This window comes from Dendrobates tinctorius, unplaced genomic scaffold (genome assembly GCF_039654945.1).
Source record: "Dendrobates tinctorius isolate UK_male_01 unplaced genomic scaffold, ASM3965494v1 ptg000011l, whole genome shotgun sequence".
Classification (NCBI taxonomy): Eukaryota; Metazoa; Chordata; class Amphibia; order Anura; family Dendrobatidae; genus Dendrobates; species Dendrobates tinctorius.
This window is the reverse complement of record NW_027361679.1, coordinates 72,881,663-72,909,464: the sequence shown is the minus strand read 5'-3', so window position 1 is coordinate 72,909,464 and position 27,802 is coordinate 72,881,663. Positions and strand designations below refer to the sequence as shown.

The 27,802-nt window shown below is 42.7% G+C and overlaps 1 protein-coding gene across 3 annotated transcripts in view; it reads right to left on the bottom strand.

Annotated features, from left to right (window-relative positions):
• The window catches only part of PSD3 (pleckstrin and Sec7 domain containing 3), a 662,461-nt gene that overhangs the window by 326,824 nt on the left and 307,835 nt on the right, over nt 1-27,802 (bottom strand). For 2 of the 3 annotated variants that reach the window (XM_073543278.1, XM_073543289.1), the window contains one exon: nt 5,909-5,999. In XM_073543278.1, coding sequence (XP_073399379.1) covers nt 5,909-5,999 — 91 coding nt within the window. The remainder of the gene's footprint in view (nt 1-5,908; nt 6,000-27,802) is intronic. The other variant, XM_073543269.1, reaches the window with a different exon arrangement.

Below are 27,802 nucleotides of genomic sequence, written 5' to 3'. Positions count from 1 at the left end.
GGAATTTTTTTCACCACTTAAATAAAAGACTCTAGTCATGTTTGCTGCCTATGAACTTTTAATGACCTGGAAAATCATAATGGCAGGCCAGTTATAGCGTTCAGTGAACATGGTAAAAAAAAAAAAAAAAAAACACAAAACAACTATGGGATTGCACCTTGTTTGCAATTTCACCGCACTTGGAATTTTTTTCCCGTTTTCTAGTACATGATATGGTAAAACCAATGATGTCAATTAAAAGTACAACTCGTCCCGCAAAAAACAAGCCCTCACATGACCATTTTGACTGACCAATAATAAAGCTATGACTCTGGGAAGAGGAGCAAAAGACGAAAACACAAAAAAGAAAATCCCTCCGGGGGTTAAATCCGGTTTTTATGTTCAATTTTTTTCTTTTTTTTTTTTTTTACAAAAATGTGGGATTTTTTTAATGTTATAATCTGCATTAAGAAATAGAAATGTTACTAGCCACTGAGTAGCTCTAGACTCTGTGATGAAGGAGCGGCCGCCATCTTAGATGTGGGGCCACATATCTGAGCTTGGCATCCATTTTGGTCTAAGTTCAGAAATTACAGGCAGCTAAAGGCTTCTATACCCCCAGGCGCTGTGTACTTAGTGAATACAAGCAGGATTTAGTGTTCCAATGCTAAATAGCCAGGGCATTGGTGTGATAATGAGGATAGGCCCAAAACAGAGCTTCAAAGCCCAGGTATGGAGCCGTGCCAGCAGGGGGCCAGATAAAGCCTGAGGGCTTCAATTAGAATGTGCCTGCTAGCAGACACAGGAATATGCATCCTTTGTGTGTCCCAGACACTGTGGCTCCATCCTATGAACACGAATTATGAACTCATCTTTCGAGTTATGGACACATGAAAATATCCGAGTGACCCTGAGGGAATCGTGCATCTGGCAGTGTGACTCCCGAGTCGATGAGAGCACTGATTCCTGAGATATAGAGATTGGCCCTCTACAGTGTCCCAATAGGGCCATGTTTGCACTCCACACGACCGGCAAAGCAAACCGCATTCACTGGTACCTATCATGTTCTGATTCGATCATGCTGTAGAAAGTTATCCCCTTTCTTAGATATTGGAAATAAGTTCTGCAAAGAGCTAAAGGGTGGAGATTATTATCCCACCCTCTGACACAGGGGGAGGAACCCAGCGCATTTAAGGGCTGGTAGCCCCTGGCATTCAGTGATTCACAAAGAAGATCCAGACGATGATGATCTAAGAAGGACATGGGGACAGACCTGCCGAGGGGAGCAGCGGCCCATGCTTTGGGGGTCTGTCCAGCAACTAAGATTATTGTACCTGTGGACTGCAGAGCTCCCCGGCAACCGCATGCACCCTACAATACAATCTGGTAAATTGACCTTCAGCTTAATATCTCGAATCCTTGTACCCTATTGTTATATCTTTTCTCTGACTGCAAATTTACTGTATATTTCTGTAATTATCTAGTGCGCCCTTAAGGCAATTAAACTATAAACTTAATCTTGAGCTGATGCTTTTACTCTGATAACGAATCTTATAACCCCCAGCGGGTAACAGGACCTCCTCCCCGGCGACCATTTGCTCTAGGTGCAGTTCCCTTACTAACCTGAGAGACAAAGGGGGGCGCCGGAGAGCTGTGCCTGTGTAGTTACGTCACGGTGGTGACGTGGGAGGAACGGGTCCGCGTGTGTGTTCCTCCACAGACTCAATTTCTGATCTTACAGACAATCCACATAAATTTTTGCATCAACCTACTGACTCAGCCCCTATCTTTTGTGTTGACACATTAAACAAACGTGTGCAAAGGTCATTGTCAAGATCATCTATGATATCACTATTGTGATTAGTGGATCCCATGTTATCAGCTGTGTGGAAAGGTTTAATCTGACACTGTAACCGTATTTGTGTTGAAAGTAATTATGCCAAGTTCACACTAGGCATTTTTGCTTTTTTTTATATAAATTTTTTATGCAAATTTTCAACTACGTTTTACAGTACTAGCAAAGACTATGAGACCTCAGAAATCTCACGCACATGTTTTTTTGTCATCAGGATTTTGTTTTTGCATGGTTTTGGGCACAATGGAGCATGTCACTTCTTTTAGGGTTTTTTCAGAGTTTTTTTCAGCGTTTTTCACTCATTGAAAAGAATGGGTGGTGAAAAAAACGCTGAAAAAATGCACCAAAAATGCAGGTTTTGCTGCGTTTTTTCAACACTAAACTTTATTAGCATGAAAAAGAGACAAATCTAGCATGCCAAAACTGCAGCAAAAAACACAAGAAAAATCAAGGAAAACATGCTTTTTTCTGCAGCTTCTTTCCTGCAAAGAGATCAGATGTGCTGCAAAAAAAAAAAGAAATGTAGAAAAAAACACTTAGTGTGAACTTACCCTAAAGACTTCTGTAAAGAATATGTATGAGTCTAAATAGCATTGTGGTAAATGTTAAAATTGCAAGATTTCTATTTTTTTTTCTAATAAAGAGTGTGATATGAATAAAATAAAACACAATGTCAACTTTTTTTTTCAAATACATAAAAACATGATTTAAACAATAAGCCATTTTCTGATGATAGCTTCCTTTTAGTGGAGGGGCGGATTGGTCCTTTAGTTCACTTTCCTTCCTTCTTTTCTCCACTTTCTGCAAAATATAGTGTTGCTTATAATTGTCACAAAATTAAATGACATGTGAAAGATCCTGGAAGGGCAGAAGTGAAAGTTCACAAACACAAGCCTCTTACACAGGGAATTCAGATTTCCTGCTTTGGCTGGAAACACGTCTGCAAATGAAGATTCTGGTTTGGCTACTTATCCGAAGTCATGTGAGGAGGCTCGTTAAAGTAGGGCTGTGGAGTCGATAAGCCAAACCTCCGACTCCTCAATTTCCCTGACCACACAGAACTGGTCACTACTAATAATGTACATAAAGTGCAGCACAGATTCACTACTGAGCATGTGCATAAAGTGCAGCACAGATTCACTACTGAGCATGTACATAAAGTGCAGCACAGATTCACTACTGAGCATGTGCATAAAGTGCAGGAGATTCACAACTGAGCATGTACATAAAGTGCAGCACAGATTCACTACTGAGCATGTACATAAAGTGCAGCACAGATTCACTACTGAGCATGTGCATAAAGTGCAGCACAGATTCACTACTGAGCATGTGCATAAAGTGCAGCACAGATTCACTACTGAGCATGTGCATAAAGTGCAGGAGATTCACTACTGAGCATGTACATAAAGTGCAGCACAGATTCATCTCAACTAAAAGCCCAGATCCTTAGATCAGGAACAGAACAGACATTTCATAACTTTCCCAAAATCTTATGAAAAAATGTACATCACATCCTGCATTAAACTACTGTACCTAATTTATTACATATTTTAGTCAGAGTTGGTCCATTTTATACCAACTCCGACTCCACAACTCAGACTCCACAGCATGGTGTTAAAGGGTCAATATTAACTTTTATGATTGCTACATCCAATAGGTGGCACCAGAAATAAAGTCATCTTCCTTCTGAAGAGGCTATCTGCATATTTAAATTCCCAGAAGAGCATTACTTGGCCTATAAGTCTCCTTATGCTGGCTTAGCACTTTCCACAAGGAGAAATGCCCCCCTTAGGCCGGGTATTAACATGCGAGACTCGGATGAGATTCTCGCATGTGTGATCCCAGCCTTAGATCCACAAGCAAACACACAGTTAAATAAGCTAGGAAAATGTGATCTATTTGGTTTTCATAGATATTTTTGTATGCATCAGTCCAAAGTAACAAATGATGATAATCAATTAAAAGGAAAAAATAGTTTTTCAAAAACTGTTTAAAATTAAAAAAAAAGCAGAATACATTAACTGGATATTGATTTTTTCCATAATTAAAAAAATTATGAAATAGTTTAAAGCATTAATTTCCTTTTTATAATACGCTTTTTAATATCCTCAGCTTGTCTTTTACATGTCTGTTGGCCTTGAAATATAACCAGCAATAATGCAGACAGTTCAAAATTCAGTATATGGCTTCACGAGCATTAATTATCAGATTGAAAGACTGTACTAGGAAATGTGACCCTGACACTACACTTTTGCACTGAAAAAAAGTAATACCATGTTCTTTCTCATAAAGTCAGCAAAAATAAACTTATTTGTAAGAAAATTAAAGGTGAATTAAAACTCAAAAACATCCATCACAGTGAAAAAATACCATTTGGTAGGGGGTCACTTATAGAGGATGAGCAAATATCTTTGGCGCCCTCCTTATTCAGAAAGCTATGGTGCTTATCGAACAAGCTGCCGCAGGAACCCGGATACCTGGTTCTCTCCTGCTGATCGGCGCCGCAGTTGCATGTGTCGAAACTGTGTGACAGGCACAACACATGCATGGAGAACCCAATAAACAGCCTCTCCATTCATGTGTTGTGACTGTCACACAGCCGCTACACAAGCAACTGCGGCGCCGATCAGCAGGAGCGAACCAAGTATCCGGGTTCCCGCGGCAGCTTGTTCGGTAGGCGCTTTAGCTTGCCGAATAAGGAGGGAGCCGAACATATTCGCTCATCTCTAGTCATTTACTAACTTGAAGCAGTAGGGAATTGAGAAGAGCCTGAAACATTCAAGAGCTAGTAGAATTCTGTCTCCCTACATGTTTCCCATCCAAGAAAAGTGAGGGAAAAATGGATCAAGAAGGGAACCAGTAATTATTCCAATTGTAGTTTCAACTGTACAAATATTGTATTTTATTTTCACTGAGATTTGTCGCCAACGGGAATATTTTCCCCATATATACGCAATAAAGATTACTGCTAATTTAGATGGGCATACCTAAAATTAAAAAAAAATAACTGATATTTTGGCAATAGTAAATGAGTGCTAACAATGTTACTGATGGACACTTGGTACCGGGGTCCGACACCTTCTCTGGGGGCCTACTGTTTAGCTACATGCAAATAAATATTACATTACCTTCATTCACAAAATGACCTACTAAATAATTACAGGCTGGGTAGCTGGTCAGATGAATGATTAGTTAACTGATGACTAAGTCTTCACATAGTAAATCAAGTGTATTGTGCCAACAGCTGCTCAGATAGTGGTGTAAGAGGCCCACTTGGAGAGTCACATGTTGCCCTGTGGGCCAGTCCGAGCCTTGACAGGAAGGCATAAAATCACTATGGAATGTCATCATGCCAAAAATAAATCCTGGAACAAAGGTAACCCATAGAGACTAGAAGAGTATTACATTCATAACAAACAAGAACTTAGAAAATGGATGCAACTGTAGTAATCTAGACACATTTTGCCTTAATCAAATCCAATCATTGACACTAGATGATGATAGCAGATGACAACTAAAAAGTACATAATTTAATAAGGACAGAATGACCTAGTGATGTCATTACATTACCATTACAGCGCTAAGGCTGGTTTCACATTGGCGTTTCACAGACCTGCATCGGTCTGCGCACGGCCGCCGCTAAGCTCCGCCCCCTGCCATGCCCGCTCCAGTTAGCTCCGCCTATGGGCGCATTACGCTGCATGCGACCTGCGTCCCCTATCTTTACCATTGGGTACGCAGGCCATGCACAGGTATGCATTTGCCGGCGCATGCGTCCTTTTGACGGTGCACCGAGCGCACCAAAATGCAACAGGTTGCGTTTGGCACTGGTCGGCGCACCGTCAAAAGGAAGCATGCGATGGGAAACGCATACCTGTGCACGGCCTGCGTCCCCAGTGCTAAAGATAGGGGACACAAGTCGCATGCAGCATCATGCGCCCATAGGCAGAGCTAACCGGAGGAGGCGTGGCAGGGTGGAGCTTAGCGGTGGCCGTACGCAGACCGACACAGGTCTGTGAAACGCCAATTTTAAACCAGCCTAACATATGGAAATTCACCATAAGAAGGACTGACCTTGAGAAGCCCCCGTGGGAAATCTGTCCCTTCATTCACCCCTTGGAGATTGGCAATGAATTCCTGACAGCTCATCTTCTTCCCAATATTCTGAAAAATGGAAGGTCATGCATTAAAAATGATGTATTTCCTTGTACCTGCATTAATTTAAATGTGACCAAAGCAATGTTTTAGACAGATACGAAATGAATTGCCTGAAAGTACGATTTTATTACTGCTACAGGTTTTTTTTCACAAACATGACTGGTGTTAAACACATATATGTAGTTAGAACATGTGCAAGGTGATGTGATGAAGAGCAACTCAACACGAATGCGAGAAAGACAGCTCAGAAGCCTTATGTGGACAGAAGGGCAAGGAAGCAAGCATTCCCGTGCTACTGTTGTCCCGATGTGGGATACTGGTTGGGAATACCGCACATTACTGGATGAACATGGACATTGTAAAACTTGGCGTTCTGCTGCCTTTATTTAAGATGTCTCTGGCTGATGGCACTCATCAATTACAATCATATCTTTCTCCAAGATGGTAGTTCACCACTCAACAAGACAGATGACCTGGCCTTGACTAATCAAACGTATGCCTGTAATAAATCACTAGATACACTTCAGCTCTGTGACACGTGCCACAATGCTATGCTTGGTAAAACATATCTGTCAGGAAGGAACATTCATCAAGAGAAGAGCGATGAAATAAAACCATACCGAATCCTGATGAGCCTCAGAACTCTCCATAATAAAGCACCTTGTTTGGTGTGTTGGTGTCATATAGTACCCCTATATACTATATGATTGAATGCTAAGTTCTATATGTTACATAAAAAGTAGTTAACTGTGAATTTGGAACGGTCACAACATATGAATATCATTACCTGGAGAGGGCACATTATTCCTGATATACTATCCTGAAGCAGGAATCATATTTTGGACATGTGCAAAATGATATCTGTTGAATTTACAACATAGTTAGCTATGTAAGTCTGTGTACACAAGGAGGTTGTGGCTGCTGTCAGGTGAATATATTTATAAAGTATATGCATGACAGTGGCTACAGTCTGTATGGATGCCTAGGCATCACTTCATCAGGGAGCCATAGCAAAAAAACACATTTTTGTAGTTCCCCTCTGAATTGGAAAGTGGAATCTACAGCACCTTGCTGTAACTACATACCAACACATGCCATCCAAATGAAAGCCAAAAGTGTGCCGTCTGATGAATGGGGATCTAAGGTATGTTAAAGAATTTGACGGGAATATATTGCACAATACACTTAGCCTTAGGGACCCCATACACAATAGACAGTAGTAGGCAGAAACGATGGTTTGTCCCAACTATTCAGCCAGCAGCTACAGTCGTGTAAAAAAGCATTTGCCCCCTTCCTGATTTCCTATTCTGTTGCGTGTTTGTCACACTTAAATGCTTCAGATCACAAAACAAATTGACATATTATATTAACATATTAGACAAAGATAGAACAAGTAAACACAAAATGCAGTGTTTAAATTAAGATCTTTATTATTAAGGTAAAAAGAAATCCAAGCCTACACGGCCCTGTGTGAAAAAGTGATCGCCCCCCCTCCTGGCCTGATTACTGCAACACCTGTTCTCAAACAAGAAATCACTTAAATAAGTCCTGCCTGACAAAGTAATGTAGACAAAAAGTTCCTCAAAAGCTAGACATCATGCCACGATCCAAATAAATTCTTGAATAAAAGAGAAACAAAGTACTTAGATCTATCAGTCTGGTAAGGTTATAAAGCCATTTATAAAGCTTTGGGATTCCAATGAACCACAGTGAGGGCCATTATTCACAAATGGCAAAAACATGAAAGAGTCGTGAACCTTCCCAGGAGTAACCGACCAACCAAAATTACTTTAAGAACACAGCGACGACTCATACAAGAAGTTACAATAGACCCCACAACAACATCCAAAGAACTGCAAGCCTCACTTGCCTCAGTTAAGGTCAGTGTTCATGACTCCACCATAAGAAAGAGACTCAAATTGTCCTGCATGGCAGAGTTCCAAGACGAAAACCATTGCTGAGTGATAAGAACATAAAGGCTCATCTCAGTTTTGCCAGAAAACATTTTGATGATCCTCAAGAATTTGGGGAGAATACTGTGTGGACTGAAGAGACAAAAGTTTTTTTTGGAAGGTGTATGTCCCATTACATCTGGGGTAGAAGTAACACAGCATTTCAGAAAAGGAACATTATACCAACAGTAAAATATGGTGGTGGTAGTGTGATACCTGGGGCTATTTTGTTGCTTCAGGACCTGGAAGACTTTCTGTGGTAAATGGAACCGTGAATTCTGCGGTCTACCAAAAAATACTGAAGGGGAATGTTCGGCAATCTGTTGGTGACCTGAAGCTGAAGCGTACTTGGTTTATGCAGCAGGACAATGATGTAAAACATACCAGAAGGTCCACCTCTAAATGGCTTAAGAAAAACAATATTAAAACGTTTGAGTGGCCTAGTCAAAGTCCGATTGAGATGCTGTGGCATGAACTTAAAAAGCCTGTTCATGCTCGGAAACCCCACAATGTGGATGAATTATAACAATTTTGCAAAGACGAGTGGGCCAACATTCCTCCAGAGCGTTGTAAAAGACATTAACAGATATCACAAACACTTGATTGCAGTTGCTGCTGCTAAGAGTGCCCAACCAGTTATTAGGTTTAGGAGTCAATCAGTTTTTCACACAGGGCCCTGTAGGTTTGGATTTCTTTCTCCATTAATAATATAAGACCTTCATTTAAAAACTGCCTTTTGTGTTTACTTGTGTTATCTTTGTCTAATATTTCAATTTATTTGGTGATCTGAAACATTTACATGTGACAAGCATGCAAAAGAATAGGAAATCAGGAAGTGGTCAAACACTTTTTTTTTTAACACAACTGTATCTGTCCCGACTCCTCCAAACACAAGAGATTTGCTCTGCCAATCAATCCTGCGCTCTCTACAAGAGAGCTACAGCCAGATCCCTCTAGTGTCGGCTTATCGAGCCAAAAATGAAGGGATCAGCAATCCAGGAATCAGACATGCCGGATCCTTATCTAAGGCCATTCTACACTTTAGAAAAATTAATGTGTATTGGGCCTTTAGATACACCATATACACAGTGCAAACACTCCTTACAATAGAGAACAGCTTACATTTCCTTCTTGAATGCAGTCAATAGTAATTCACAGAGCTATGATCCTAATTTACAACCAAGGAAGAAATGTATGGCAAAGCAGAGTTCAACAATTTACATAGAATTATATATCTGGTGTTGAACTAATAATTTATAATGTCACCTAAATAACAGTTATTTGAAATATTGTGAAAATAAAGTACAAAGAAACCTGTAACATTTTTATTTAAATTTAACGGATGCTGCAATTAAGGGTATCAAACTCTATGAGAAGACTTCAAAGAACGTGAGTACCCTAAACATTTTTCACTGCAGAATCTGCAATCATGCTTTTTTTTCATTCTGTAATAGTACTGCATACGCTGGAGGTCTAGTACCAGAATACAGAGGTTTTAAACCATATTTACTGCTCATTCTTAAAGGGTTTTTTTCTAAGTTGGCCCTTGAGCAGCTCACAACTCTGCAGTCTCCTTACTTCCTGGTTTCTGATGGGGCGGGCAATCCTCCTTAAGGACGGGGTCACACTTGCGAGAAACTCGCACGAGTCTCGCGTCTCAGTACCCGGCACTGCCTTCGGCACTCGGACCAGAGTGTTTGGCTGCAAGTATTTCTATGCAGCTGAGCGCTCCGGTACGAGTGCTGGTGGCAGTCCCCGGTATTGAGACGCAAGACTCATGTGAGTTCCTTGCAAGTGTGACCCTGGCCTTAGTAAGAGTTCTGGTGAGCAGCAGAAATGAAGTATTAATACAACTACAAAGCTCAGCACATATCCTGTTGCATCACAGACAACTATCAGTGGTTTGACTTCACTGGTATGACTGAATTTGCATATAAAGATAACTGCATTTGAACAAGCACAGCTCAAGAAAGGGAGAGCCGTGATTAGGAAAACTTCTCTGAAAACAGCAGATGGTGTACGCTGGTGATTTTGCAAGATTTATAACAGCAGCGTGGTCAGGATCTGAGATGGGGGTGGTGAAAGCAGCTAACTTCTAGATTTAAATCAATGGGCTGGATAGAGCTGACTGGGATGTCAGGAGTTAATGCATCTCCAGGAATGTAAAGATGGTGTACACTGGCTCTGGTGGTCAAGTTCAATGAAAACAACCTGTACACTAGGTAAGATAAAAGCTCTCATTGTAGGAGAATAACAGTAGATAGAATAGCAAGTCAAATGCAAATAAGTTTATTTTCATGCTCTCTAACTAAAGTAATTTAATAACATGATATCCCTTTAATACAAAATGAATATATTATTAAATAGATCTCTCAGACCTAATAAGGTTTGGGCTTTTACTTTGATCATTTATGTCCAAGTGGCTACATAATTGTTTCTAAAAGTTTTAAAGGGAATTTGTCACTTTCAGAAATACGATTTGCCTGCAGATAAAGTAATCTACAGGTAAATAACAATTAAAGGGGTTGGACACTATTTTGTTACTGCAGCTTCCTCACAAACAGACAAGAGAAAGTGGCTGACCTCTTCAAATTATGTCAGATTTCCTTTCTGGAGAAGCAATTACAGGAAAAAAAAAGTACCATAAGTCTCATTTTTAGCAGCGGCTCATAGACTAGCTCAACCAAAATCCATTTAATATCAAACTGACTTTAATTATAACACTCATGTGATAGACTTCCCTGACATCACTGAGGTGGACGGACACCACCGCTCGTCGGTGCCACAGGAAGCCCAGCAGGAGGCAGACGACGAGAAGCGGCCCAGGACGTTCTTGTGCGATCAGCGATAACCAGCGGGGGAGTCGGTCGGAGGTAAGTATCAGACATAGTGATATCGCTAGCAATATTGCTGCTGCGTCACAAAACCAGTGACGTTATAGCGATATTGCTAGCGATATCGCTTAGTGTGACAGGCCCTTATCAATTTTTGATGCCCCTCAATGACTAGCAACTAAGATGGATGAAATTACACGAAAAGTTACAAAAGTGTTGCCCGTAGTATAAAAATTGCTCCAATCTTGGTGGTAAACTTCCCTTTACTGTGAATGTTAGCTAAAGATATAGACACCCTTTATTCAAGTGTGCAGAATTATTAAGCAGCTTGTTTTTCTCAGGCTAAATGGGACAAAAAAAAGAGATTTAGCAGACTTTGAAAAATAAAAAAAAATGCCACAAGTCATAGGGCTTTGTGCACACGTTGCAGATTTGGTGTGGTTTTGGTGCATTTTTGCCATGCAGATTTGTTAACAAAACATGAAGCAATCCTGATGCCAGCAATGTGAATTTGAACCTGAAGCTCCATGCACACGTCGAGTATTTTTGACTTGCAGATTTGGTGCAGAAAATAATCAGCAGCATGTCCAGTCTCTTTGCCAGCAGTTTTCACCACTGATCTTACTCAAATCAGTCCAAAAACATAGGGCAAAAAGGCATCAGAAACATATTTTGCAGCTGCGTTTTTCCTGCCAGGAGATGCAGAAATTTCTGCATCCATTTACGCAACGTGTGCACATAACCTTACAGAGGTACTCTTGAAATTGCTAAGATATTAATGTGTGCTCACAGTACCATAGAAAGCTTTAGTGCAAATAGTCAGCAGGGTCGCAAGAAATGTGTTGGGGAAAAATGGACGCACATTAACTGATAAAGATTTGAGAAGATTCAAATGTGAAGCGACCAGGAACCCATTATCCTCAAGTGCTGTCATATTCCAGAACTACAACTTCAAGAAGCACAAGGTGTTCAGACATATGGCCAAGGTAAGGAGGGCTGACACCCGACCACCACTGGTCAAGACACAGAAGGTGAAACATCAAGACTGGGCCAAGATGTCCTACTGGACTATTGTATCACAATCAGCAACGCTAACAGAAAAGTATTGCAAGTCACATATTTCGGTTAGGCTCTGAGTATTTCTAGAATAATCTAGAATTATAGACAGAATTCATTATGGTCTGTTGATGAAGCAATCCTTATTTTGGTGAAGGCCATGGGGGATTGCTGCCTCATCTTCTTCTTAAAGAATCTAGCATGTCATTGTTTTCCAGGTAATCACTAATTATTTTCTCTCGCAATGAGCCAACCAAGATCCTTTAGAAGGCATCTTGATGATTTGTTTTGTTATTGCTGCCTGGCTTGTGTTCTCAAGATGCCTATAATTAAACCTGTTGGATGGCAGCTGAGACTTCGCCACAAGAAAATTCACATTTTTTTTCGATAAGAAGCACTGAGACACTGGAGGCCATGGGGTTATTTAATTGACACTTTTTTTGTTGGCAAATCACAATTTTTTCATTACTGAGCAACAAGGGTAAATATTGCATCAAATCTCTAAAGATGCAATATTACTGTCACGGCACTAATGCAGGATATCCCGTGACTAGGGTCTCCTTTCCTATCCCGAAAGCTAGGGGCGCCCTAGCTATCCCAGCTCCCCAGATTCCTTCCGATGGTGAAGACGCTGGGGCCATGTGTCTTGCTGAGCTCCTAAATCAGCCCTTATCTGTCCCCTCCTCCATCCAGGGAAATGGTGAGTTGTAGTGTATAAGGGTCCCATTTCATATAGCGACGCACCAGCGATCCCAACAACGATACGACTTGGTAGGGATCTCTGGTGCGTAACTGAGTTCTGCGTTGCCAACGAGGTCGCTCGTCTGCGTCAAACACAGCGATGCATGCTGGTGTGGTGTAGTGACCACTGTGTCTGCTAGGGGGTGCTGTGTGGATGTCCTAGGAGAGAAGATGAATGGCAGAGTCCTGAATGACCATTATGTATCTCAAGGTGGGTGGCCTTGAAATGGAGACTTATGTGTGTGTTGATCAGCAGTGAGACTGCTGAGGTGCTGTTGCAATGTGTCAGGGAGAAGTCTCCAGGTAGCTGGGGAGATGGGCTGACCCAGTTACCTACAAACCCACCCAAGGGGTGTGTTTAAGAATGCTATTGCAAAGTGTGTGTGAATGGTTCAAGGACCTGTAATGAGGTCATAGCCATGTGACCAGGTGGGCGTGGCTACATAATGGACACTGCATAACCTGTGTGAGTACAGGATAATTACAGTGGAGCTCTGTCATGGACGCTATGCCGTTTGATATGAACTTTATGTTGCTGGTCATGGTTTATGATGCGTAAATAAACCGCTTGGACCGTGATTGTTTTATGGAAAACCTGTGCCGGATGTGATTTATTGGCTGCCAAGCGAGTATCCCCTACCCGAATGACAGCGCTACCTCACAATTGGTGGAGATTGCAAAGGGCAGTGTTGTAGCCTTGTTGCTAGGAGCAACGGAAGGACTGCAAAATTCGGTTGCTAAGGGCAAGGCTGAGCCAGGAGGGCTGATGGTTGTGAAAGCCGTATAATATGCTGACCGGCCACGTGTGTGAGCAGAGCCTGTGACGGCCTGCATTTGGGGAAGCCACTGCTCAGCTGTGGTTCTGGAACCGTGGGGCGGCCTAGTGAGTAAGGCACTGTCCGGATCGGTGAGCCCAGTGCAGCCGCTTCCCCTGGAGAAAGAGACTGGTGATTGCTAGGGTGCCTCTGCGGAGAAGATGTACCCTAGGACCTGTGTGGCCGACACAGGTAACGGACAGGTGTTCGTGTGGTACTGACCTGGGTCAGTGAGTAAGACTGTGTACCTGGAGGGTTCAGTGAGGAAAGGTCCTGGAAGGTAAGTGTTGGGAGATTCTAGGAGACAGAATCAGATCCCGGGAGCACATGGTATGACCTTGGACCTATGGTGTTTTTTTTCTTTTCTCAACTCAGCCTGCGGTGGCTCAGTGGGAGTCAAGAAGGTGACAAGCGGCTTCCTGTAACTCGGCGGGGTTATGAAGGGGACAAGCGGCTTCCAGTAACTCGGCGGGGTTACGAAGGTGACACCAGCAGCTGTGTGTGAACGGCAGCCGGTGGTGTCGAAGATCGGTGACAGCAGGAGCTGTAGTGGCGCCAACAAGGACTTGTGTGGTATCGTAAGAGACATAAACTGTGTGGTGTGAACTGTGGTCTGAGAAGACCTGTATAATGGACATGGGGAAATCCCGAAAGGGGGCGGTGGCCCAAATTGGGGGGGGTAGCCCAAAAGGGGATGGAGTCCCAAATTGGCGTAGTAACCCAAAAAGAGGTGGAGTCCCAGAGGGGGGCGGTGACCCAAATTGGGGTGGTGGTCCAGAAAGGGGCCGGTGTGGCAAAAGAGGAACCGCAGTGTTCGTGTATGTTGTTTCCAGAATGTGGGATATTCTTTCCGGATGATGACTGGCTGCAAGTGTGTACCGTGATGCTGCACCGGGAAGGAATCTCGGGACAGTTGGACTCAAAGAGTCAGGTGACTGACAGGAACTCCTCTCACTTTCTGTCTGACCGAGAAAATGGTCCAGGTTCGCTGTAAACATGGGGTCACGATGAACTATGCGGTAGACAGAGTAATGTTTGAGGGGTTCGGAGGCAGTGAGTGCCAAGGTGGCAGTATACCATCAGACTTAGTGTATGCATTGGAGTGGGGCCGGGACTTTGTCAGGTTTGATGACGTACGTCAGTAGGGTGGTGACGTTCCTACTGTTGGGCTAACCGATACTAAGACGGTGATGGCTCCTGACGTGGAGAGGTTAGAGGTAGAAGTGACCGAGAAAAGGGGTACGTCTGCCCAATGGACAGCCCAGACATCTCGTGAGAGGACTGACGTTGACCTGGTTGATAAAACGGTTGGAGTGTTCGCATGGTTAATGGGTAACTGGACGGATTGCTCGGCAGGTCGGGGTGACTCAGACTCTGGGGGTGACTGTGGCTCTGAGAGAGACAGGGAGCACAGACTAGAGGAGCTAGAAAAAGAAGTCTCTTAGCTCAAAGGTCACATGGTAACGTGGCCAGGACTAAAAAAGGCCCTCAGAGAAGAGGTAGAAGAACATGTCAAACGAGAAAGAGACCTGAGACAAACGGCCGAGCACAGGGTCGAGGAGCTCGAGAAATAAGTCTTGGAGCTCAGAGGTCACCTGTCCACCTGGCAAAGTGTGAACAAGACCATTAGGGAAGAGATGGAGGAACTCAAAGAAACTGTAAGAGATCTTCGGCAGGAGAGGAAGTTGGACGAAGACTTACCGCGGGTGAGCGCGAGTGATAAGACGAAACTGCCAGTATCCATCTTGGCAAAGGGTCGTGAAGAGATAAAATCTCATGAAGTTTGTGAGCTAAGGACTGAAGAAGACAGTAACCCGGTAGGGTCAACGGTAGTGAGGGAAGTGTCCGTGGTAAAGCCATAGTCTTCTGTCCAGGAAGAGAGAAAGACCACGACCTTCAAATTTGTTGTCGAGGTACCCGAAGACATGCAAGAAGCCTGTGCTGAGGAAGGTGTGCATGAGGCTTTCAAAGTGGCGGTCAAGGCGTGTAAGGTGCACTGGCCACCTGAGACTCGGCAGTTGGTGATAATATCAGCCAGGGAAGATACAGAAAACGAGGTAGCTGTCCTGAAAGAGATGCATTTACAATGTCTCCACACCAAACAGCTGGTCAGGCGGAGTAATATGAAAGCTGCTCGACACCTAGAGTTAGCGAAGGAGGCTATGGATCGGCTGGGTTTGCGGAAACATGTGGTTCCGGTACCCAAAGGTCTGATTGGCAGAATCATTGGAAGACTCGGGAAGGTAATGCAAGACCTTGTAAATATCTCTGGTGTGGTGAGGGTGAGGATCCCTCCTGATGATGAAGACCCGGTATCCAGTGAAGAGAGTAGGATTCCCTTCATGGTGGTTAGCTCCGTGGAAAGCCTGAGAAACTTTCGGATGCTCTTGGAGTATCGAGTGGGGTACCTGCAAGAGATTGAGCAGTTGAGGCTGGACCATCGGCGGATCAATAAAGAGGTACGGAACACCAGGTGGCGGCCGCATTCAACCCAAGATGCAAGGACCCGAAGGGTACCTCCAAGTAATGACATGGCAGGTGACCGAAGAATGTTAGCAAGTGGCAGTTCGACGGGCCGTACGAGGCTGAGAGACATTAGTTCCTGTGAGACGCTGAATGGGTCAGACTCAGGCCAGACAGACCTGATTAAGACTGATGACCGCACCGACCGGGAGAGCCAGTCAGTGGGAGAAAGGTCAGGTGACGAAGCACACTGTAGGAGGGTGGTGACTAAACAGTGATGACGCAGACAGACTGTGACTGGAGGGCCAAGGATCAAGGCCAATGTTCTGATCGCTGGGGGCGGGGGAGGCCTAACGTAGAGATGAGGCCGTATGACAGATGGAGACGGTTCTCTTGACCTGTGGGGCAAGGTGTAGTGAGTGCCCGGTCTCGAGATCCTGGGGTTATGCTGTGTGTTCAACCTCACAGGCTTGAACAGAGGGGGGAGGTATGTGGTGTAGTGACCACTGTGTCCACTAGGGGGCGCTGTGTGGATGTCCTAGTAGAGAGGATGAATGGCAGAGTCCTGAATGACCATAATGTATCTCAAGGTGGGTGGCCTTGAGATGGAGACTTATGTGTGTGTTGATCAGCAGTGAGACTGATGAGGTGCTGTTGCAATGTGTCAGGGAGAAATCTCCAGGTAGCTGGGGAGACGGGCGACCGAGTTACCTACAAACCCTCCCAGGGGGTGTGTTTAAGATCGCTATTGCAAAGTGTGTGTGAATGGTTCAAGGACCTGTGATGAGGTCATAGCCGTGTGACCCGGTGGGCTTGGCTACATAATGGACATTGCATTAACCTGTGTGAGTACAGGATAATTAGAGTGGAGCTCTGTCATGGACGCTATGCCGTTTGATATGAACTTTATGTTGCTGGTCATGGTTTATGATGCGTAAATAAACCGCTTGGACCGTGATTGTTTTATGGAAAACCTGTGCCGGATGTGATTTATTGGCTGCCAAGCGAGTATCTCCTACCCGAATGACAGCGCTACCTCACAATTGGTGGAGATTGCAAAGGGCATTTTAATGCAATGTCGCGGCGACCAAAAAAACATAATTCTGGCCTTTTGATTTTTTTTTCGCTACGCCGTTTATCGATCAGGTTAATCCTTTTTTTTATTGATAGATTAGGCGATTCTGAACGTGGCGATACCAAATATGTGTAGGTTTGACTTTTTGTTTACTGCTTTATTTTGATTGGGGCGAAAGGGGGGGTGATTTTTTTTTTAATTTTTAAACTTTTTTTTTTACTTTTTGGCATGCTTCAATAGCCTCCATAGGCATTGACAGCGGGATTTAACTAGTTAATAGGCGTGGGTGGATCGCGATTCCACCCGCGCCTATTAAGGGGACATGTCAGCTGTTTATAACAGCTGACATGTTGCGTCAAGCAGGGGACACCGACTGCTGACGTACTATCCCGTCAGCGGTCAGTAAGGTTGCATTTACATATCTAGTTTTTTAACATGTCCATTTTTGACCCATGTCTTGGATCAAAATTACACATACAAGCCTTAGGATATCTGCACACAATAAGTATTTGCTTCAGAGATTTCTACACCAAAAATGTCTTTTGGCAGGAAAAAAAATTGCACAAAATCGTGTTTTTGTCATTTTTTCACAGATTTTTTTTTTAATAGAATGGGTGAAAAATTCTGCAAAACAGCTGACCGAATTGATATGCTGCAGACATGAAACTGCTTCAAATCTGCAAGGGAAAAAGAAGCAACGTGTGCATGAGACTTCAGAAATCACATTTACTTCACTGGGAAAAACGAGACGTGCTGGAAAACCGAGACGTGTGAACATAGACGGAGGACATGGTCATACTATGTGCAATCTGTATCCCGTCCATTTTTAACTCGCAATGCATTGGAAAAGCTTTGCAATACATTTTTTTTATCCGAGAAAATGGCTGATGAAATATTGATGGCAAAACTGACACACGGCTCGAACACTGATGGAAATCTGACCCAAAACGTTATGAAAAATGATCTGTGCTTTTACATAGGTGAAAAATCACTGACATCTGAATTAGGTCTTAGATTGTCTTCACTGAACAAGGAAACATATGCGGGACTTTTGGGAGGTAAGACTCTTGTACTACAGCAGGGGCATACAGCACTAGGACCACAAAACATAATGGGTTACTTGCATGTAATGTACACCTGCACATAGACTCCTACAACGGAAACAAGAGCTATAAGTAAAAGCGACATAGGAGTACCAGTGTGTGAATGAAAAGGGCATGACCCAAGGTCAAGTGCATGTAGAGGCAGAAGAGTGGACATTAATAATTAAAGGGACAAGATTTGTTTGAAGGGTGAAAAGAGAAGGTGTCCAATGAATATCAGGGGAAGGAGAGGAGTAATCTAATCTGTCAAAAGTTGAAAGGTCGCGTGTCACTTATACCTTTCTTCAATTGTGTGGATGCACTGATGCATTAAACACTTACATGTCAGAATGGTTCTAGGCATACTATCATGGTACAGGTAAAGGTGAAAGTTTATTATAAAGCCATGTTCTTTCATTTCTTGCAAGAGCAAACTCCTACCTATAATAGCATACAGTCTTTTCCTATGGATGCAATCAATGGTCTTTCTCATACATAGGCAAATTAGAATATGTCCACTGTAGTCGGCTGCCTGGGGCCCAAGGCAATAACTGTGGTCTGCTCACTATATACAGTGAAGGAAATAATTGATCCCTTGCTGAGATAGAATATCAAAAATAAAATCCAGAAAATCACATTGCATAAATTATATAATTATATTTGCATTTTGTAGTGAGAAATAAGTATTTGATCCCTTTGGCAAACAAGACGTAATACTTGGTGGCAAAATCCTTGTTGGCAAGCACAGCAGAAGTTTTTTTGTAGTTGATGATGAGGTTTGCGCACATGTACCGGCCTACTACCCCAGCAGACCCTTCAAGTCAAAAACTGCACTATGCATTTTACCATATAATAATCCTCTGGTGCATCAGCGTTCATGTCACCATCTACCTGATCTCAACCTCTGAGTGTCTCTTGTACTTGTTGCACAATATCATGACATGTAAAATTGAAAATTTAATTGGCTGTGTGATTATAATTTTTCTGTAATAAAACTTTATAAAAAGTGAAAATAGGCAACCCTTTTTTTTTTCTAACTACAGATTTCCCCTGCACAAGGCTGAAGAACAGCAGGCACGTACAAGGCAACAAGCTTTTCGGTATAAAGAAGAGATATTGTGTAGGCAGTGGGGCAAGAAGCCAAGCATTACAATTATCCAATTAAAGCACTAGAGGAATAACATACACTACTAGTTTTATTTACACCAGTTTTTTAATAAATGGAACAACCTTTAAAGGGCAGGCAATTTCGGCTGTTTTGTGATTAATGGATCACCTGCATTTTCTCTAGATACTGTAATTGATGTGCATTTAAAATCAATTATTACAAAGCCATTGCAAAACACCATACCGAGTGCTGGCTCTCAAAGCCTATCCTCTAGCACAGAAAAGCTTTACCAGCCCAGGTGCACATCATAACAGCAATATGTTCTCTATCCATCCATTCCACAGCTTTCAAGCACATTCTCCAGGACTATGTTTATGAGCCAAAAGTCAAAGAAAAAGCACGTCATTTTACAAATAGCTTGAGCATCCTTAAAAAAAAAAACTGCAAGCTTTTAGCGCTTTTCTCTCAGCGCCTACCATAGAACATTGCTGCCCCCAAGTGGCCAAGTATGAAAGCAAGGAAAGAAAAGGATGTTAATATGAAGGTATATACTGTATATATATAATATATATAATATATATATATATATATAGATAGATAGATAGATAGATAGATAGATAGATAGATAGATAGATAGATAGCACAACAGCATGGGATAGAAGATCCATGGATTTACAGTCACTGATGACATGACTTCAAAATATATTCATTCCTATCCAATGCTGCAACTGATCCTGTAGAGAGCAAAGATAGTAACGCCAGTCCCACAGCATTTCCAGCCTTCCTGAATTAATGAAGATCAGACAAGATAATGGTGACAGGAGTATCCTCACTGACAGCAGGTTACCACCTTAATCATCTTGCACCTTCCTACGATCATCTGCACATATGTATTAATGAGCACACACCACGCCATTCCCTACCATGTACATAGCAAACTAACAAATTGGTCTAAAGCCAACGTCTGCCAGGAGCAGTCGCTCTAAAACAAGGCATAATCCTTAGAAAAAGACACTGCTGTATAGAATTCTATTTTATACGTCTTGTACAATGTTACAGAAATGCTGTCTCCATGCAGAAAATGTGCAATCATATAATCCCTTTAAAATTATGAAACTTTTATAAATTGAGGTAAAAAACACCCCCTAGTGCAATAACACAATTATCAAACTCTATACAATAATAACCTACTAGAGCCCTACACTAGCCTGCTATTGTAAAAAAAAAAAAATTTTGAAATCACAAAATAATATTTTAAAAAAAGAAAATCAGATGATCCGGCGGTGACTATCTTTTTAGGATTACATAAAAGCGTGGTCCACCACAGTTTTGTGCACTTCTGAAAAGAAGGACAGAGGCGAGAAGGAGTAGAGATTAACCCTGCTGCCTCACTGTAGTAAATGGGCTAGTTGGGCGTGTCATTTGAATCACGTCATTCGAAGATTGAGATGGAAACCCTGAAGAAAGTGCTCAGTGTAGAGCGCAGGATAAATGTGATCCCAAATGGTATATAAAATGTTCTCAATAAAAGCTTCAACTTAATCCACAAAAAAAGCAAGTCCTCACTTAGGTCTGTCATCTGTTAATGGAAATATAGGGGGCTTCCACAATAAGGGTAGCACAAAGGCTCTGAAAAGCACTGTGGCCCCTCACCCCCAAAAGAAATTCAGCAAATTCTGCTCTCCCAAATCCAAATGGCCCCTCTCTTCTAAGCCCCAGTGTGCCTAAAGAACATATGTTTGGCATTTCTGTAGTGATGAGAGCCTGCAGAATTTACAGTTGCGTGTCTCCAGAAGAATGAGCTGGGCATAACGTACAGGTCACTACAATAGCAGATTTGCAATTTTCACTAAGGTCTGTTTCAGAAAAACATCCATAGAGTCAAATCATGATTATACCTGTAGATAAATTCTCAAAAGGGTATCATTTCCAAAATGGGGTCACTTGAGGGGGGATTCTGCTTCTCTAGCACTTAGGGGCTCTTTATATGGAGTTCGCAAACTATTCTAGGAATATCTGCACTCTAGGAGGCAAATAGCGCTCCGTCCCTCCCGAATCTTGCCGAATGGCTAAGTAGTACTGTGAAAATGTAAAATCTGGGGCTAACACACAATCTTGGTGGTAAAAATGTACCATATATACTCGTGTATAAGCCGAGATTTTCAGCACCTTTTTTTGTGCTGAAAATGCCCTCTTGGCTTATACACGAGTCATTGTGCAGAAACCAGTGGGGGAGGAGGAGCAGCGGCAGGAGCCAGTGACTGGGACATCATACTCACCCTCCTGTGCCATTGCTGAATGTCCCTGCATCCTCCGTTGTCCCAAGGCTGACAGCTTCTTCCTGCGTTGAGCGGTCACATGGTACCGCTCATTAAGGTCATGAATATGAACGCAACTCCACTCCCATAGGCATGGCGTCCATATTCATGACCTTAATGAGCGGTATCACGTGTCCGCTCAACACAGGAAGAAGCTGCTGCACCAGGACTATGGAGGATGCAGGGACATTCAGCAATGGCACAGCAGGGTGAGTATGGACTTGAGGAGGATGGGGGGAGCACGGAGCAGGATGGGGGAGCACAGAGGAGGATGAGAGAAGCACGGGGAGGAGGGGGAAGCACAGAGCAGGATGGGGGAGCACAGAGGAGGATACGGGGAGGACAGGGGGAGCACGGAGTAGGATGGGGGAGCACAGAGGAGGATGGGGGCATAGAGGATGGTGGAAGCAAGGGGGAGGACGGGGGGAGCACAGAGCAGGATGGGGGAGCATGGAGGAGGATGGGGGAGCACTGAGGAGGACGGGGGAGGACAGAGATCTGAGCAATACATAGAAAGATGGGATGGGGGAGCTGAGCCATGCATACTGGGAGGGGGGAGAGCCACACAGAGCAGGACAGAGATGAGGGGAGATTGTACACCCGGCTTATACTTGAGTCAATAAGCTTACCCAGTTTTCCGTGGCAAAATTAGGGGCCTCGGCTTATACTCGTGTCGGCTTATACTCGAGTATAAACGGTAATTATTCTTCCGTCACTGCCGAAGGAATAAAATTTAGTGACACACCCATGGTGTTAATATGATCACTGCACCCCTAGATGAATTCATTGAGGTGTAGTTTGTAAAATGGGGTCATTTATGGGGGGGTTCTGCTGTTCTGGCACTTGAATCTACTAATGTGACATGGCACCCTCAAACCATTCCAGCAAAATCTGAACTCCAGTATGACGCCTCTTCCCTTCTGAGCTTTGCACTGTGCCTCAAAAGCAAAAAGGTATGAATTGAGATACCCAACATGATCAAAAACATGCTAAGTACTGTATATTATTTTCATGTGCTATGCTGTTTATTTATTTACTGTAGGGTATATTATCATTATGTTTCCGTCTTTGTTTTTTTCTGTTCAGTGGCCAGTGTTAACATGCGCTTACACGCTTCATGCACACCAGTTTACATCCCAGTTCATACCTTTGGGTTGGGGCCTGTCTTTCCTTGGAGCTGGACATTATATTGATGTGGCCTGGCTGTGTGTCCACTAGTTGTTCCCAGTCCTTCTCTGCCCTTATCCACATGCATGTCACTTGACAAACAGTAAGGAGATAGATAGATATATATATATACATACATACACTGTATATATGTGTGTGTGCAACCCTCATCATTAACGACAAAAACCGCCTGACTGCTGTGCTTGCCAACAAGTGTGTTGCCAACAAGTATTAAATCTGATTTTTCTCTTTATAGGTATATTTTTGAGTAAATGTAAATTGCTCTTTTATTCTATAAACTACTGAGAACATGTCTTCGAACGTCCAAGCACTAAATTTTGTATTTATTTTCAGAAAATGAGAAACGGTCAAAATAACTAAAAAAAGTCAAGGCTTGCAGACCTCAAATAATGCTAAAAAAACAAGTTCATAATCCTTTAGAAACAACAATGTTTTAACTCAGGAAGAGTTCAGAAATCAATATTTTGTGGAATAACCATAATTTTTAATCACAGCTTTCATACGTCTTGGCATGCTTTCCACTAGACTTTCACACTGCTTTTGGGTGACCTTATGCCACTACTGGTACAAAAATTTAAGCAGTTGTTGTTTGTTTGATGGCTTGTGACTAGCCATCTTCCTCTTGATTACATTCCAGAGGTTTTCAATGGGGTTTGGGTCTGGAGATTGCGCTGGCCATGACAGGGTTGTGATGTGGTGGTCCTTCATCCACACATTGTTTTACCTAGCTGTGTGGCATGGCGCATTGTCCTCCTGGAAAAACCAGTCATCAGAGTTGGGGAACATTGCCTGAGCAGAAGGAATCAACTGTTTTTCCAGGATAACCTTGTATGCGGCTTGATACATACGTCCTTCGCAAAGATTAACCTGCCCAATTCCAGCCTTGCTGAAGCATCCCCAGATCATAGAATCGTAGAGTTGGAAGGGACCTCCTGGGCCATCTGGTCCAACCCCCTGCTCAAAGCAGGATTCGCTAAATCATCCCAGTCAGATGTCTGTCCAGCCTCTGTTTGAAGACTTCCATTGAAGGAGAACTCACCACTTCTCATGGCAGCCTGTTCCACTCATTGATCACTCTAACTGTCAAAAAGTTTTTTCTAATATCTAATCTGTGTCTCCTCCCATTCAGTTTCATCCCATTGCTTCTAGTCTTTCCTTGTGCAAATGAGAATAAAGTTGATCCTTCTACAATGTGACAGCCCTTTAGATATTTGTAGACAGCTATTAAGTCTCCTCTCAGTCTTCTCTTTTGCAAACTAAACATTCCCAAATCCTGCAACCTTTCCTCATAAGACAGGGTTTGCAGACCGGTCACCATTCTGGTCGCTCTTTTCTGAACTTGCTCCAGTTTGTTGATGTCTTTTTTAAAATGTGGTGCCCAAAACTGGACACAATATTCCAGATGAGGTCTGACCAAAGAGGAGTAATCCTCCACCAAATTACACAGTGGGTGCAAGACACTGTGGCTTGTACGCCTCTCCAGGTCACCGTCTAACCATTAGACGACCAGGTGTTGGGCAAAACTGAATATTAGACTCATCAGAGAAGATTACCTTACTCCAGTCCTCTATGGCCCAATCCTTATGGTCTTTGCCAAACTTCAGCCTGGCTCTCCTTTGCTTCTCATTGATGAAAGGGTTTTTTCTACCTTTACATGACTTGAGCCCTGCCCCTAGGAGCCGGTTACGATCTGTTCTTGATGTACACTTAATCACATCTCCCATTTGCCATTCCTTTTGTAGGTCACTTGATGTCATCTTGCGGTTGCCAAGTGACATTCGAATAAGATTATGGTCATCCCGGTCAGTGGAGAGTTGTTTTTGCCCTCTGCCGGTCAGTAGCTTTGTTGTCCCCAATGTCTGCTGCTTGACCTTGTTGTAACGGACTGCAGTCTTAGAAATCTTACGGATAGAGGCAACATGACGCTCACTGTATCCCTCCAAAAGTAACCCAGAATTGAGTCCTTATTTTACTCACTCAAGACTTTTCTTTTCAATTCCTTTGGTATGGTTAAAATTTATTTTTTCATTCCTATTACTTTTGGGATATTACTAGCACTTGTTCTGCCATTCAGCTTGTCCTATTGCAAGAGGATTGTGAACACCACGGCAGGGTTTTTTGATTCAGGTGATCACCTAATCAGTAGCACATTAAGTAGGATGAGGTGTACTCTGGTTGGAATTCAACTGACACTGGAATGGAATGGCTGTCATACATGTTGAGAAGCTGATTTTTATATACACACACAGAGTGGGAAAAATAAGCAGTTGATACACTGCCGAGTTTTCCCACATACAAAGAATGGAGAGGTAATTTGGATTTTAGTGACTTAATATTTGGTAAGGAAACCTTTTTATTGCAATTACAGAGGTCAGATGTGCCCTGTAGTTCATGACCAAGTTTGCGCACACTGCATCAGGGATTTTGGCCCACTCCTCCATACAGATCTTCTTCAGATCTTTCAAGTTTCGAGGCTGTTGCTGGGCAACATTGAGCTTCAGCTCCCTAAAAAGATTTTCTATTGGGTTCAGGTCTGAAGACTAGCTAGGCCACTCCATGACCTTAAAATGCTGCTTATGGGGCCATGTCTTAGTTGCCCTAGCTGTGTGTTTCAGGTCATTGTCATGCTAGAAGACCTATCTTCAGTGCTCTTACTGAGTGAAGAAGGTTGTTGGCCAATATCTCCATCCATTCTCCCTTCAATGCGGTGCAGTCATCTTGTCCCTTTTGCAGAAAAGCACCCCCAAAGTACGATGTTTCCCCCACGATGCTTCACGCTTAGGACAGTGTTCTTGGGGTTGTGCGCATTCTTCTTCCTCAAAGCACGGCGAGTGGAGTTGATACCAAAAAGTTCTATTTTAGTCTCATCTCACCACATGCCTCCTCTGGATCATCCAGATAGTATTTGGTGGCCCTGGACATGTGCTGGCGTGAGCAGAGACACCTTGCGTGTCCTGCAGGATTTTAATCCATGATGGCGTAGTGTGTTACTGAAGGTAAGGTTTGAGACTGTGGTCCCAGCTCTCTTCAGATCATTGACCAGGTCCTCCTGTGTAGTTCTGGGCTGATTCCTGACCTTTCTCAGAATCATCCTTACAACACGGGACAAGATCTTGCATGGAGCCCCAGACCAAGGAAGATTGACAATCATCTTGTGTTTCTTCCATTTTCTAATAATTGTGCCAACAGCTGCTGCCTTCTCACCAAGCTGCTTGCCTATTGTCCTGTACCCCATCCCAGCCTTGTGGAAGTCTACAATTTTGTCCATGGGGTCCTTAAGACAGCTCTTTGGTCTTTGCCACAGTGGAGAGGTTGGAGTGTTATTGATTGTGTGCACAGGTGTCTTTTATACAGGTAACGAGATCAAACAAGAGCAATTAATACAGTTAATGATGGTAGAGTAGGAGGGCTTCTTAAAGAAAACCTATCAGATCTGTGAGAGACAGAATTCTTGCTGGCTGGTAGGTGATCAAATACTTATTTCATGCAATAAAAAGCAATTTAATTATTTAAAAATCATACAATGTCATTTTTTGTTTTTTTATTTCTAGATTCTGTCTCTCACAGTTGAAGCGTACCTACAATAAAAATCACAGCAGATCTCTCCACTCCTTGAAGGAGGGAAAACTTGCAGTGCATCAAATACTTATTTTCACCAATCTTTTTATGCATATATAGTAGGCATATAGACCTATGCATGTACATATGGTGTTGTACACATCTATGAGTGGAACCAGGGACCAAAAAAAAACAAGTATTCCTGTGCAGCATATATAAAATATTTACGATGCCAGGAAGTCATGAAATATATGAATTCCTAATAAAATCCACATTATGCTGACACACAAAGGTAATGCTGATGACATGATGATGATGAAAGTGCATAATTTCAAAAACATATGCGCATGTAATAGTTAGGTACCATAATACAAACAAGAAATTGAGAGGAGATCAAGATGCCTAGCCAGCCTGACGCGTGTTCCGCACAACGTGCTTCATCAGGGGTAAAATGAAAAAATAATCAAACAAGCTTTTTCTTACTCACCTTTCCCAGGTCCAATGCTATGACTCCACCACTGCTCCTGATGTCTATTATTGTGTACAGTGCTTAGGTCAAGTAGACAGCGCAGCTGCCATTAAACAAGCTTGGCATCTCTCCTTCAGCTAACAGCAGCAGTTGAGTTCCTGAGCTCAGTTATTGGCTGCAGCGCTGTCAACATCTCGACAGATCTGCAGATAATAACAGACACTAGGACCATCGGGAGAGACCCCCGGTCTCTTAACAGACAAGGGTCTCAAAAGCATTAAAAATTACTGCACAGAGTAAAATCTATAAAAGGTATAACAATTATTGTCACTCAGTTTCAAATATTGACCCATAGATTCACTCAGAACTTGCAATTTGGAAACCATTAGAAAAATTCTGGATGGGTCAATGTAGAACACAGGATATGAACTTTAGTTGGAGCATTCTTGACCCATAAACCCTCCTCATTACACAGCTGGGGGCTCAAGACCCTGGTTCTAGTGACTGCGGAGGTGCCATCAGTGGGATCTCTAGAGATCAGACACTTCCCGCACACTTGCACAATTAATGTTATGATGCCTAATGCATACACATGCATATATGTTTATACAATAGTTACGCTATTATATGAAATGATTACATGGGCATTGCGTGGCAGACAGACACATTACAAGATATAAAAATATTCAACTTACCACCTAGAGATTAAAGAAACACAAGAAGTCCAAAAAGACAACCATAAGGATAAAGGAAAAAAAAAGTAAGATACCAAATTAATTTATTTATCTTTTATTTCTCACCTGTTTACTAACGTTGCAGAAAAAAAAAAAGAGAAAATGGAAAAAAAAAGCTGAAAAATGGCATGCAAACATGGCCACAATGTTGAGAACAGTGCCTTCACAGAAGGGTAAAAAGAAACTACCCTTACAGTGCAATTGCAGCATCCAGTTGGGGTAATACAAAATATACAAAAAAAATAAACATACAGCTAATAGTATAGTTAATGGTATGCAGTTATGGGAAAGACAGATTTAGAGATGATTAGCTTTGCATTCAGCTATGCAGGTATTCCTAGCATTCATACAAATGTTTATGCAGGCCGGGGTCAGTCGCCCATATTGAAGGGAATCTGTCAGCAGGTATTTACTATT